General features: G+C 44.3%; 1 protein-coding gene across 6 annotated transcripts in view; it reads left to right on the top strand.

The window, feature by feature from the left end:
- The first annotated feature begins 1,996 nt into the window (after nt 1-1,996).
- The window catches only part of RAVER2 (ribonucleoprotein, PTB binding 2), a 43,372-nt gene continuing 30,393 nt past the window's right edge, over nt 1,997-14,975 (top strand). The window contains exon 1 of one of the 6 annotated variants that reach the window (XM_060276835.1): nt 1,997-2,277. In XM_060276835.1, coding sequence (XP_060132818.1) covers nt 2,092-2,277 — 186 coding nt within the window. In that variant the 5' untranslated portion in view covers nt 1,997-2,091. Of the gene's footprint in view, nt 2,278-2,339; nt 13,750-14,975 lie in introns of those variants that run through there. The other 5 variants (XM_060276833.1, XM_060276834.1, XM_060276837.1 and 2 more) reach the window with 5 other exon arrangements.

The following is a 14,975-nucleotide window of genomic DNA, read 5'->3' as shown; positions in this document are numbered from 1 at the left end:
GGAGCCAATAGTACAGGGAATCCTTAACATTCATTTTAGTTATTAACTTTCATGAACAAGTTAATTGAAAGGTGGGGGAAATATTGATTTTGCTATAGAACTGTTTTGTTGGTATTTTTAGACCATAAAACAGAAGAGGGCAGAATCCAAACTTCCCCCTACCATCAGTGGGGCTATACAGATCAATGGAGCTGGTGCAGGCACCCCCAAACTTTGCTCCTCCAGATGTTTTGGACTATAATTCCCATCATCCCTGACCACTGGTCCTCTTAGCTAGGGATCATGGGGAGTTGTATGCCCACACATCTGGAGGCCCGCAGTTTGGGGATGCCTGAGCTAGTGTCACATCCACAGCCCTGCCTTGCCTAGTAGCTCGGGCAGAAAGTGGGGGGCAGACCATGCAGCAAGCTTGCTGAAGCAGTGATTGGGCCTGATGTTTGTTGCATGATGGTAGTAAGATGCTGGGCTGGCTGATCCCACCACCCAAATGCCAAGTTTCAGGGCTATTTGCTTGACTGCTACTGGCAAGCTCTCTTTCAAGGGACATGTTTGTACTGAACTGGCAGAGTGACCTTTGTGTTACTCCATTGTTAGTGGGTGGCAGAAGTAGAACTGGGAGGGTCACAAGGCGGGGTGGAATTTCTCTACTCAACAGGAGTTCTTCATTCTGACCCCATCTGTTTATTTTATTTTTATCCAGTTGACCTGGTGGCTGTTGAAACCAAACAAGATTTTTATGTCCTTTGTGTTTTTAACTTCTGGGTCAGTTTCGTTTCTTTCTCCTTTTCCTGAGATTTTTTAAAGATATTTATTTTTGCGATTTTTAATTTTTATTTAGTTAACCAAGAAAGTCATTTTAAACGGCAATAATATTTATTTTTTAATAAATTTGTATCCTGTCCCAAATGAGCGAAGGGCAGCAAGCAGCAGAGCAATGCAAAAATAAAAATAAAAATCAAGAAACATTTATTAAACAAAATACAAAAGGTCCAGATTTCTAAAACACAAAATTTGTTTTACATTTTATGCCCCTAGTTTTTTCTACAGAGGCTGTTAAACGTGGCTAAATAAAGTGTCTGGAAAGCTCTTTAGACCTCATGCAAACTCCATGCCCCCATAGGAAAGCACAAAGCAAAAGCAGAAAAGAAAGATCCCTAACGGCAAGTAAGTTTTATTTGCTTTTCACACTCCGCCCTTCCTGCGAGGAACTCCAGTAGCTCTCTCGACTCCTAACGCGCACGAGAAATGGCTTTTAGAGTGCCATTGTTAACACCACGTTCTGGCCAAACGGTGCATTGTATGCCTGCCTGCCGAAGTAAATCTTTTGGAGTTCAATGAGACGTACTTCTTCCAAACAAGTATGCATATGACTGTAGCCTAACTCACTTCCATTTCAATTCGCCCCGTTTTCTGCGAGCTGCTTACGCAGCGCATCAGGCAACGCTCCCCCCGCCCTGCCGCCCCGTCGCATCTCAACATTGCTGGCGATTTGCCCTTTGCTTTCCACTTCGCGCGCTCTTACGCAGCTGCTCTAGGTAGAAAACCCGGCTATTTATTAATTAAAGGGTTAGCAAAGGGGAAAGGAGAGCAGAGCAGCCTTGCTAGCTAGTCGTGCTCGCTTGGCTCACAGCGCTGCTCCAAATAAGAGCAGCCGCGCCTGCTTCCGAAAACAACGGCGTTTGTTCTTTAAGCAACCTAGCAAAAGTGTGTTATCCTTTTCTTTCGACCGAAAAAAGACCCAACCAAAACCCAACAACGCAAAGCAACCCTCTGTCTGTGGTTGGGCGTGATTCTGAGGCGAAGCAGAGGCAGCAAGAGTGCAGTGATGTACTTCAGAGGTTAGGGGGCATGTCGGGGGGCGCGAGGGGAAGGCGGAGGCGGCCGAGACCGTCCTCTCCTCTCTTTGTATGCAGCGTGGCTGCTTAGTCCTGCGTGAGGGGTGGCGCCCAGCTCCCTCCTCCCGAGGCTCCCGCCCCCTGCCGCCGCCGCCCCAGACCCAAGCCCAGCCCGCCCCGACTGACACTCTTCCCCCACTCGCTGCCTCCACCCCCCGGGCGGTGTGAGAGCTGCGTTCGCGTCCGGGCCGGCAAGATGGCGGCATCGTCGGGGTCCAGCGGCGCCGAGCTGCCCGGGACTCTGGGGGAGGCGGCGGCAGCGGGGACGCCTTGCGCTCTGGCCCCCGAGGAGATCGCCCGCAGGCTGCGCGGAACCAGGCGGGAGCTGAGCAACAGGCGCAAGATCCTGCTGAGGAACCTGCCCGCCGAGAGCAGCAGCCAGGTGAGCGAAACGCCCCTCTCCCATTTCTTCCCTTCCCTCGCGGCCCGTGGGGAATGCAGCCCGGGGCAGAGCCCTCGGAGGGGCGGGGGGGGAGAGGAGGACGAGCCACGGGCCCCCCGCTTTCCCCGGGGCTGCTGGAGCCGAGAGCTAATGGGCTGCAGCTGTGGAAGGAGCTTGGTCACGCAGAGTTGGTCACTCAAGGAGCCCCACTCTTCAGGCGTGACGGGAGCCCGTGGGGAGAGAAAAGATGTCCCGGGGGTGCATAGTCTCTAGGCAGCGAAGAAGTAATTTAGAACTTGCCAGGGATAACGGAGGCGACTGGGCTGGGAGGGAGGCATCCTCTCCAAAGTGGAAGAAAAAGGGGGAGAGTCCCCCCCCCATTAATGTTGGGAATAATAAGATTCCAGAACTTTGCAGGTAATGATAAGTGACCCAGGTGGGTAGGTACGGTATCGTCATTCAGCTCCTGAGATAGTGGGAGAGAGGGGACGTCTCTATAATTGGTTTACAGGGAACACATGCAGAAACAGAAGTCTTGAAAGTTCTAGGAGGGATTGTGGGCTGGAGGGAGTTAAGTAAGAGCACTCCTCTCTAGCTTTTATAGCAGCAAAACATGCGAAGTTGTCTTTCGCTTTACTGTATTGCAATGGATACAGTGCTGTGGATAGGAAGTTTGCTTGTTTCCCTGTGTTGTGCCACCTTACACTTGGTGGCATGAGCAGTAGCTCAGCAGGAACTCCCATCCCCGAATAAAGAAAGTCAAAAGGCAGCCAGAATAGGAGAAAAGCAGCAAAACAAAATGGGCAATGCGTCTTGTTCTCCTATTCGGAAAGCAGATGAGATTTTGTTCAACATCCTGTCTGTGCCTTGTTTTTGCTTTTGGAAAAACACTTGTATGTTCTCATCCTCCCCAATTAGTTTATTGCTTTGCATGTATTTTACTGTTGCTGAGACCATCATTTTTATTTTTCATATTCACTCACCAAGAATATATATGCCTGTAGGGTAACTGGAGGAAAGTTTTGTAAGAGTTTTATTTTATTGACTAAAGAACTTGTACATTCTAAATTGCTTCCCATTGCCAACATCAATGACACTTAACTGGAATAGATAGCTGAAGCTGTTTTTCTTTCTTCCCCCATGGCTTTTCTAACTCTTGTGTAGAATAACTATGTTCTGTTGCAAAGGTTGTACAGTAGTTCAATGAGAAGATACAGACATGGATAGTCAATAGGAGGTTTTTGGAGGTATATTTTTCAGCCTTTTGGGCACTGTTAGAAATTATTATTTTCCATTAAGTAACAGATTTGTAGTCTTCATGATTGTGCAGGTGCCTCTGAAAATTGGGGAAAGTTTGGGAAAACAGTAAAGAAGTAGAACTGGGATTAAATTTTATTGTTTTAAATTGTCATCGATTTCCAACTCAAGATAAGAGGTTTTTGCAAAGGCAGACTCAAGTTCATCTAACGTTTACAATTTTTGAATAAAAGTGTAATAAACCAGTTATAAGTGTAATAAATCCAGTTATAAGTGGTCAATCTCATTTCTAGTTCCTGTTATGTTCCTGAATGCTGAATTGAGTTTTAAAGAAGCTGTTAGTCCCCAGATAATTACTGTACTGATATGCATAAAATGTTTACTAGTGTTAGGGACACACTTCTATTGAAATGCATTACTGTTAAAATAGTAAGGCGTTGGCAAGTTAAAGGCAAAGATTCTATCATGAGCAAGCTAATGAATGTCGCTGAATGAGTCTGTGGATAATGAAAATGAGTGATAAAAAGAAGACAATAGTATTCTGTTCTGTCAAGTACCAAGTAGAAAGTTCCAAACTCTGGCATCTTTAGAATAGAGTGTAAAATGTTCCATTTATTATTATTTTTTATCAAATGTATTCATTGCTTTTTAAAAATAAGTCTCATATCAACTTGCAATAAGTTAAAATACAGGAAAGGTGAACACTAAGAACAGGCCATAAATCAAACCAGATTAAGATCTTACAGATCTATTGCAGAGACTGTGCCAGTTCCTTTCATTTGTTGTGACGTGGAAATGATAAAAAAAAACACCATTGAAACCTGTTGTGTTCCTATTTTGCCTTATGCCTGGATGCGGAGGCATTCAAAATACAAAAGTTCAACTCAATGTGGACATCAATAGACAATTCCGATTTTAAGATCACAGGTGTGCCGATTGTAAACCCCATACACTTTCCACCATCACTCTACTTAAAAGAACTTTCAAAATCTGCTTTACCAGACAAATGAAATATATGTGTGTACCATGGGAAAGGATTGCTTCTGCAACTTGTCTATGGTCTGCCTTTAGCCTCAGATAGAAGTAAATATTTTTCTGGTTTCAGTGGAACTTACAGGGTGAGATCTAACTCTTTTCCCTGAGCAGACCACCCACAAATCAATTGACTTAAATCTGAGTATGGTTAATGTTGGATATTACCCATAATGCTGATCATATATAGATACAAAGAAGGCCTTAAAAATGTCACAGCAACTTACTTTGAAGTAAGGTCCATTGAACTCAGTGGGACTTGCTGCTTAAGCACATGCGTAGAATCATAGAAGGTAAAGGTACCCCTGACTGTTAGGTCCAGTCGCGAATGACTCTGGGGTTGCAGCGCTCATCTCACTCTATAGGCCGAGGGAGCCAACGCTTGTCCGCAGACAGCTTCCGGGTCATGTGGCCAGCATGACTAAGCCGCTTCTGGTGAACCAGAGCAGTGCATGGAAACGCCGTTTACCTTCCCGCCGGAGCGGTACCTATTTATCTACTTGCACTTTGACGTGCTTTCGAACTGCTAAGGGAGCTCACCCTGTCGCGGGGATTTAAACCGCCGACCTTCTGATCGGCAAGCCCTAGGCCAGGCATCCCCAAATTGCGGCCCTCCAGATGTTTTGGCCTACAACTTCCAGGATCCCTAGCTAACAGGACCAGTGGTCAGGGAAGATGGGAACATCTGGAGGGCCAAAGTTTGGGGATGCCTGCCCTAGGCTCTGTGGTTTAACCCACAGCGCCACCTGCGTAGAATCATACTGTAAGCCATTTTAGGTTTCAGCTTTCCAATTAGCATTCTAGGGATTATTAATTGATTGAAAAATAAGTGAGACCTGCAACAAAATATTGCATTGTTGAGGTTCCAGCCAGCTAGTTAGAGCTTCTTTCAGAAGATTCTGTTCCATTATCTTCAACTTTTCTGTCTCTAGTACAGTACTCAGTTTTCCATGCTCACTGAGCATTCTTGGTGGGTTTCTGAGTCTCCCCAGTCCCCCGTATATATGCTTTAAAAACATTTCTGTACTTTCCCCTAATCTGCTGATACTTCTCTCTTGTCCATGGTCAGTGCTGTTTTGGCCACATAAGGAACTGCACTGTCTGAACGAGTTTGCCGCATAGCATAGATGGAGGATGGCAAATATGTATTCAGGCTTCTGCTTGTCCTGTAAGAATAATTGCTTGAAATAGATTAAAATATCCCTTAAAATTTTGTACTTTCTGACAGGAAAACAGGTTCAATGTTTTTCCATACGAGGGAGTCAAGCTGCTATGTTGTGCAGAAAAGTAATTTTAGGACATATGTCTTCGTGGTCGAAATAGTCCTTGTAATAGAAACTTGCAATAGGATTGCAGGGATTGTTACCAAAAAAGGATTTCACTGCCAAGATGTTTTCATTTTCATTAGCCATGCTGTCTGAGTATTCTTTAAGCTCATTCTTTATCCAGGCTTTATTGGATATCCATCGGAATATTGGATTACATGTAGATAGGAGTAAACACACGGTGTCTAAATATATTTTGCTTTTGGAAATATTGTAGCCTCAGAACAAGAATAATTTAGATGATAATTTCAAAAGCAATAGACTTTGTTCTCCTTAAACCTTCTGTTTCTTGTGGAGGTTGGTGCTTCAGTGCTGTTTATTGTATTTTTTTTAACCATGTATGTGAACGAAATGTAAACGGATGAAGCCTGAGATAGTTAAGCACAGCAAGGTATTGTGAGAAAGTGCTGGCAGAAGAAAATTACTGGACTTATGCGTGTAGAAATCCATGTTTCAAGACAGAACTAATGATTTGTCTCTGGATATGTACCAGGTGTGTCTAATCTGCATACATGGTTTCTGATCCAGAAGGACATTCACATGTAAATGTCTCTTACTGAGTGGGATGTTTGTACATTTGTTGCAGTTATAAGTTCCGTTTAGGTCAATAGGTCTTCAAGTAACGAGGGATAGGATTGGGCTATACTTGAATGTACTTCTGTCTTTGTTTAACTGGCCCATTAGCCAGTCTTCATCCATTATTTATTATTATTCATTTCTGGATTTGTGTGTCACCTGCCCTGCTCCTTCCAGGTGACTTATGAAAACACAGATACAGAAATACAAAAATATATAATACCTAATTACGTCCCCAAAACGTGGAACAGCCAAATCCCTCTGTATTACAAAACTTATACTGTACATACAGTAGAAGATTCTCCATACCACATCACCAACATAAAAAAATCCACTAAGCAACAATTAAAAACTTATAGAAAAGAATAATAAAGCCCTTAAAACCAGGTGACTGTTAAGATAAATAGAACTACTAAAATTACTGAAAAGCATGGGGAAGGGAAGAAATGTCTCCACATTGTGCCAAAAATATTGCACAATGGACACAAGTTGAGCTTGCAGAACCTTGAATTAGGTTCAGAAATGCCCTGGCAGCCACTACCAGTGAGTAATATATATATACACACACACACACACAGTGGTACCTCTACTTATGAATTTAATGTGTTCCGAACGCACATTTGTAAGTCGAAAAAAATTGTAAGTTGAATCCCATAGGAATGCATTGGGAGAAAAAATCCGCAAGTCGAAGCAACCCTAACTAAAAATTCGTAAGTAGAAAAAATCCTATCTAAACTGCATCCAAGATGGCGGACGGAGCTCCATTCGTAAGTAGAAACATTCATAAGTAGAGTTATTCGTAAGTAGAGATACCACTGTAAATATATATGCTCAAGATGCCAGGTCTCAGTTAAGCAACACCACTGCTTAATGTTCCACTAGCAGATGTTTCCAGCCCTTGATCAGGGGAAGACCATCATAAAGCACAGTAATCCAGACAGGAGGTGATCAGACTGTAGATCCCTGATGCCAGGTTATCTCCATCCAGGATAGAGCTGGTGAACTGTACTCAGTGCCGTGGAGGCCGCCTGTGCCTTCAGTGATCAATCCAGGAGTTACTCCCAAGCTTTGAACGGCATCTTTCAGGGGAAGTGCAACCCCATCCAGAACTGGTTGAATCCCAGTTACACAGATTCCGGGATGAACCACAAACATCTCCAAGGACAAAGAAAGTTGTGTGCCATCTGCTTACTGGTGACAGCACATTCCAAAACTACAGATTCTCCCTCTCGGCAGTTTCATGTAGATATTAAACAGCACAAGGAATAGAATTGGCCTCTGTGAAACCTCATAGGACAAGCTCCTTGAAGCTGAACCCCCCCCCCCCCAGCACCCACTACCTGGTACCAAATAAGAGCAGAAACACCACAAAGCACGATGGTACTGAAAGTCACTGAGAGGGCCAGTAGACCTGATGGAGTTGTGTTCCTTCTGTCATTTTGCTGGCACAGGTCATCCAAAAGGGTGACCAATGCGGTCTTGAGGCCAGAACCAGGTCTGTTCCGCTATTGAAATTTATCCAGAAAATAAGTTTCCTCCAAGGTGACCTGGATCTGTTCAGCAACCAGCCACTCCAGGACCTTGCCCAGGGAGGGAGCATTTGCCACTACCCCAGGGCGGTCCAGGCGGTCAGTACCTCTTTTGGCGGCCCTCAGCAATATTTGGCACCCTCTGCAGCCTTCATGCTGCCTTCCTGAAGCTGGGCTTTGGTAAGGAGACATGAGGGTTCTGGCAATGTCCTAGAGACCTCCAGCCTCCATCACAAAACCTAGTTAGTGCTTCCCCAGCTTTGGGAAGGAGCTGAGAGGGTTCTATGACCCTGCTAGAGCCTCGTGCCTCTTTCCTAAAGCCCAGCACTTCATTTAGCTAGCTTTGGGAAGGCAGCACAAGTACTCTGTGTGTGTGTGTGTGTGTGTGCGCGCGCGCGCGTGCCAACGCCAACTGTTGACTTCGCTCACTGCCCCTGCGCAACAAGGCAGTGTGCGACCTGCAGGTTCCATGTCGATGTACTTCTGCGGCCCACTTGGTATGAAAAGATGGACTGCCCTGCACCAGCCTTTAGTTGTTTATATTAGTGGTCCTGGGAAAGTTTCTTTAGAATTGGATTCACCTCCATTCCTTGAGGCAGGGAGGAACTGTTTCCTCGAGGCATTCGGAGCCTCCCTGGCCCATCCTGCTAGACTTTGTAAGCCAAGTGGTGCAAAGATCCATGGCCTTATCTACATCCTCAGACTACATCAACTGAAACTCGTATATCACTATTGGGCTAGCCCAGGTACCCCCAAACTTCGGCCCTCCAGATGTTTTGGACTACACTTCCCATCTTCCCCAACCACTGGTCCTGTTAGCTAGGGACCATGGGAGTTGTAGGCCAAAACATCTGGAGGGCTTCAGTTTGGGGATGCCTGGGCTAGCCAATGGGAAAGGGCGCTTAGACTGGAGTCCTTTCTGCTGCCTTGCAATGGACTGGCTTGAGTTATTCCAACATTGTGTCTCTGTACTCGATTTCATCAAGATTCTGTAAGTCCTGGAAGCTCATAGATCCTTGTCCGTCTATTTTTAAATATACCCTTTTATTTTAATTTTACAGACATCTGATTATCTGTTCTAGGGAAACCGCTAGATACATGGAGACCATTTTCTTCTTTATGTAGAAACTGATACTTTATTTGGAGGCAGGGAGTGTTTCACACTGATAGGCGCTGAGCCACCAACACTCGCTAGTTGAGAGAATGATGCCTTATACAGTATATGCATTTGCAACCAAATTGCCATATGTTATCATTTGCACTTGTTTTGCAAATGTTTTCTGGTAGCTTTGTAGTGATACATACTTCTGTTTCTTGGCATTTGGAAATGGGAAACTGTTAATCTTTAGTCTTGTGGAAGCATAGCTTTTAGTTCTGGAATATATTTATGAAAATCAGCTGCAATTAGAAAAGTCCCTTTAATGAAAAACCAAGCTTCCCCCCCCCAAACTGACTGCAAAATAGCAGGTACTCATCTTTGCTGCTGCTTCAACATGACTGCATCTGCCTTTTCCTAGAAATAATAAATTGTGAGAACATATAAGCTCTTGAAAGTACCATAGCTTGCTTGGTACATTAGAAATCTGACTATGATTTAGCATTTTTATGAGTTAACATTCAAAAGTGGACTTTATTTGATAGGTTAGAAAATATAAAATGTATTAACAGTGGTACCTCGACTTATGAAGACGATCCGTTCCGCGGCCATCTTCGTAAGTCGAGGTCTTCAGTTGTCGAAGCTCCGCTTCTGCGCATGCGCTGACTGTGCACGGCGCAGGGCGCGCAGGGTGAAAAGACTTCCGGGGTTGTCGACTTCAGAAGTCGAAACCTTCGGAAGTCAAATCGTTCAGTTGTCAAGGTACCACTGTAGTTGATAAAACATTCGTGCACTTTCGCATCTCTGCTTACTGTCACAAACTGCATTTTTCATAGTTAAAGTCATTTGCCTCAGAACTATACTTCCTGTTCATTGTAGTATTTATTTTATTTTAAAAATGTATATTCTGTACTACTTAACTACAACACTCTCTAAGTGGTGTACAAGCAACTCAATGCAATGAAGATAAAAGTTAGTTAAAGCTATAAAATCAGAATTTCAGTTGTTAAAATGCCCACTAATTGTTTATTCTTTAAAGTCTTCAGTAGGAGCTGGATGTTTAAGAGGGAGGGGCCCTCTCTGAACTCAACAGGAAGAGAGTTCTACAAAACACTGAACATATGGCTCCTGGTGGATATAAGCCGTGCACCTGAGCCATGGGGGACCACTAACAGAGGCTCACATGAAGACCAGGTTATAAGGGATTAGTCACTTCTTTTGGCAACCTTGGACCCAAATTGTTAAGGGCCTTGAACCTGACCCGATAGCAAATTGGCAGCCAGTGCAAGCTTTTATTCATCTGCTGGCATTGTAGTGAACAGTCTTCTAATTCTGGTTCCTTTTCATAAAGGATGCTGCTATGATTTTGTTGGTGCCTGTTATGCTGTCTAACTAGCAGACTGAAGAAGTACATATGCTAACTAATGGTCAAAGGCTATGCTTAGCTTTGCAGGAAATAACAAAAAAGATGGGATTCTCTCATTGTAGTATGGAATAGTAAGAAAGTCTTATTATAGCTATCTACTTTCTCTCTTTGTAATAATGTGGGCAGCACAGCTAGCTGTCAAGAAGCTAAAAGAGACCGATGCTTTTTCCCACGCTAGTTAAGATGGTGCATTGGGAGTTAAGCTGATTTAGTTCTCTTAAAGTCAAAGGTTATAAATTAACTTAACAGAAAGTACTTTGTAGTAGCAGGTTGGTGATCTAGCTGTCAGTAGTGAATAAGAAGGTACAATTTGAGATGAGAACTGAGGTCAGAGTGTGGGTAGAGTATGGGGTTTGAATTGGGTGACCATGGATAAAATCCTCACTCAGCTGCAGAGCTAATTGAGTGACCCTGGAGAACTTCCTACCTCACAATCCTGATCACAGGGTTGCTATGAAGGTGAAAAATTAGGTAGCTCTATTGATGCCTGGACTCCTTGGAAGAATAGTGGGATAGATGTGGATGATAAATAATGTGACTGTTGAATGGTGTTGCACTGCAAACAAGACACTAATTTAGCTCCCAAGACATATGTGAGAATATGCATTCCTTTTGGGAAATAGCATTCCTTAATGTTCTTTCTTATTTGGAATTCTCGAAGGAACGCTTCACAGGTCTGGAGGTATACTCTAGCAGCCCTATTTATAAGTGTGCTAACATTGTCAGGTTGTACAACAGGAATGGGGAACGGGGTTTGACTAGAAGCCTGAGTCTTGGGTTCTTCCCAACTTTGCCCAGCCCACCTGGCACCACTCTGAAATCAGCTGGCCAATTCTTCCCTGTGGAGAGTGGCAAGACAATCCAAGCTAAGCAAGGCCTGAAGCTGCTGCCTGTCAACTGGTCAACCATGACTCCAAGCCTGCTTTCTGCAGGGCTTGGCTGCAGGGGGAACTTGGCCATACAGACAACTGAACTACCTTGGAGTTGCCACCTATCAGCTGAAAGATGGTACCTTCAAGCCTGTTGGAATTCCCCATGCCCCATTTTGGGCAGGAGGCAGTTGCACTGCCACATTCCCCATGCAGAACCCAGTAGTGTAGCTCAGTGTTTCCCAACCTTGTGCCTCCAGATGTTTTGAGACTACAATTCCCATCATCCCTAGCTAGCAAGACCAGTGGTCAGGAATGATGGGAATTGTAGTCCGAAAACAGCTGGAAACACAAGGTTGGGAAACACTGGTGTAGCTGATGCCAGCAGGCTCGCACTCACTGCCAATCAGCTTTCCTTGCTAATGCACAATTGGGAGTGATGTTAGTTGTGTGGGTCAAGGGGGTGTGATTAATGGGTAACCAGAACCCCTGTCAGGCCTAATTATATCCATGGACTGGAGGCTTCCCACTCTTGTTGTAGAATAGTGGCATGGTTTGCATGATGCAGTAAGCCAAACTATGCAATGGGGGGGTCACATAGCCTCCTGCAGAGAAGCCACTTTGCTCCTTCCTGGTACTTCTATTAATTCCATGGTGCACTGAGCCAAGCCACATTTTACTTCGCGTGTTGCCCAAGCCTGTGCTCTTGGTTTGAGCTCTCCCTTTTTTAACCATTAACTGAAGCCAAGGTTTGTTCTAGGCTGCAGCTTGTGGGCAGATGAGGAGAGAAATTGAGCAAAATAGCTTAGTCAGTAGAGCAGGCACCCCCAAACTTCGGCCCTCCAGATGTTTTGGACTACAATTCCCATCTTCTCCAACCACTGGTCCTGTTAGCTAGGGATCATGGGAGTTGTAGGCCAAAACATCTGGAGGTCCGCAGTTTGGGGATGCCTGTGGTAGAGCATGAAACTCAGGGTTGTGGGTTTGAGCAAGGGATTGGGCAAAAGATTCCTGCATTGCAGGGGGTTGAACTAGAAGACCCTCGTGGTCCCTTCCAACTCTGTGATTCTATTATAAGCCCATGTTCAGGCAACATGCTGGTCTAGCTCAGCATGGAGCGGCAATAAAAACAGGACTGAGGAAGAGCAAAGCAGCTGCGAATTTGGTTTTCCATGCCGTGCTAGCTAGGCCATTGTTTAAAGTACAGTACTACTTGCCAGAAAGCATAACAAATTCCTTTATATAGAGACAGGCTTAGCCGATCATTTTAGTGTGTGAATCATTTTTAAAAATACTGTTTTATAGGTGTCAGCTAGGGATTGTTTTTATTTGAAGGGGTATTCCAAGGGGAATGAATTGTGCTGACAAATGCAGAAGATGCATGTGTGAGTCTCAGGCATGCTTTCAACCTTCTGTAAACATTAAATATATATTTGCACATAACAAGTTGGTCATGTACTGACCATTCCTTCACTTTAGTGATGGTGATTTAAGACTCCAAAGAAATGTACCTTCCTCTCATCTCCCTATGTCAGGCAGAATCCCCATTCTGGTCACAGCTCCGCCCCGCCCCCTTGCATTTAACCCACCATAAGGCAGGTGTATTGGATTGCTGAGTAGTAGCAATAACATACTATCAGTGTATGTAGATAGCCTGAGGAGCAGCATCATGTTTTATTAACACAGCATTTGACAGCTGTTAACCGATGAAATAAGAGACTAGTATCCAATCTGACTAAAAAGAATACACTTGATCCTATTCAGATCAAACCCCTATTACCCACTAAGCTACGTATATTGAATTAGCAGATTGGCAAGGTGGGAGTGTGTTGTGATCTAGGAAACTTTGTAGAGCAGAAAGATGTGTCGTAGCAAATTCAGTTTCATTGGAGACCTACAGGGCAGAGTGAGTGTGTCAATATAGCATAATCAGTCTGATTAGGGCCAAAAGTACTCATTGGATTAAAAACATTTTAATGCAACAAAAGGGCCTTCTTGGTCGTAGTTCCATCTTTAAGGAGTACCCTCCCTGGTGAGGTACATATATCTTGCTCATAATTAACATTATTATTAACGTGGAAGTTAAAGAACATTTCTGTTCAACCAGCCATTGGTGGCTGAAAGATACTGTTCCTGGCAACTTTGAAATTCTTTAACCTGTGAGGATATTTTATTGCTTTTGCATTGTTCTTTTATGTTTTGTTGTTATGGAGGAAAGATGGAATAAAAATTTAACCAGTAAGTAAAATTTGCCACGTCTTTCTTTAGAACAGGGCTGGCTAACCTGTGGGGCCTCCAGATGTTGTGCTTAATCTCCCATCAACCATGGTCATACAGTCCAACAACATCTGGAGCATCACAGGTAAGCCATCCCTGCTTTAGAAAAAGCTGTGGTAGACTGGGAGGGGGTAGCACAGGGCAGGTCTCCCATGTACCGTATAGTTTTCCTAATCAACATCTCCATACGAAACTGATTATTGTTCCAAAAGTGCTATTTGAAGGGCAAATAGCCACATCAGAGGTGATTTCTGGTAGCAAATGGCCCAGCAGGAAATGGTTAAACTCTCCTCCCGCACAGCAGTCCTGACCTAGATCGGGAGCCCATACCAAATGCTCTTTTTAAAAGGAAGGGACATAGCCAGTTGCACATTAATTGAAAACAAAGTTCCGCAGTGTGCAGTTGGACTCCTAGTTATGTCGAAATTCTGAAACAGGCCCTCCTCACACACTAGATACACCAGGAGAAGCAGCAGCTATGCCAACCATAAACTGAAATCAAAATAAACTGAGTTAAAGTAGCAAAAAAATAAAATAAACAAATACTAATAATGGTTGTATCCAGTTTGCACAAAAGTTGGCACTTTTGCCTGTGTGGGGAACTTCCTCTCTCCTTTTCCTGTGAGCTCCCCCAAATCTGTCCTGGCTTCTACCCTTTGAAGCATGGGTGGAAAGATGGAGAGGAAGTTCCAATCCACAGGAAGAAGTCCTTGTGCTATATGACTTCACTGGATGCAACCCAATGTTTTTAGTTGTAAATTGTTTTTGTTTTGTTTTTGCAAGAAGAGATTCATTAATTAAATAATAGTGCTTATTTTACACCCCCAAAGTAGACCTAATTCTTTTTATAATAATATCTATGTATCTCTTCCTGTTGGGGGACGCAGATGGCACTGTGGGTTAAGCCACAGAGCCTAGGGCTTGCCAATCAGAAGGTCGGCGGTTCGAATACCCGCGACGGGGTGAGCTCCTGTTGCTTGGTCCCAGCTCCTGCCAACCTAGCAGTTCGAAAGCACGTCAAAGTGCAAGTATGGTAGATAAATAGGTACTGCTCCAAGCGGGAAGGTAAACGGCGTTTCTGTGTGCTGCTCTGATTCACCAGAAGCGGCTTAGTCATGCTGGCCACATGACCTGGAAGCAGTACGCCGGCTCCCTCGGCCAATAAAGCAAGATGAGCGCCGCAACCCCAGAGTTGGTCATGACTGGACCTAATGGTCAGGGGTCCCTTTACCTTTATCTCTTCCTGTGCTGTGGCAGTCCACTATTATTGTTTCATCATTACTTTTTTCCACCTTTCCTTTCTCTTCTGAA

This window comes from Zootoca vivipara, chromosome 7 (genome assembly GCF_963506605.1).
Source record: "Zootoca vivipara chromosome 7, rZooViv1.1, whole genome shotgun sequence".
Taxonomy (NCBI): domain Eukaryota; kingdom Metazoa; phylum Chordata; class Lepidosauria; order Squamata; family Lacertidae; genus Zootoca; species Zootoca vivipara.
Note: the sequence above shows the minus strand (reverse complement) of the source record. Positions and strands in the feature narration are given on the sequence as shown.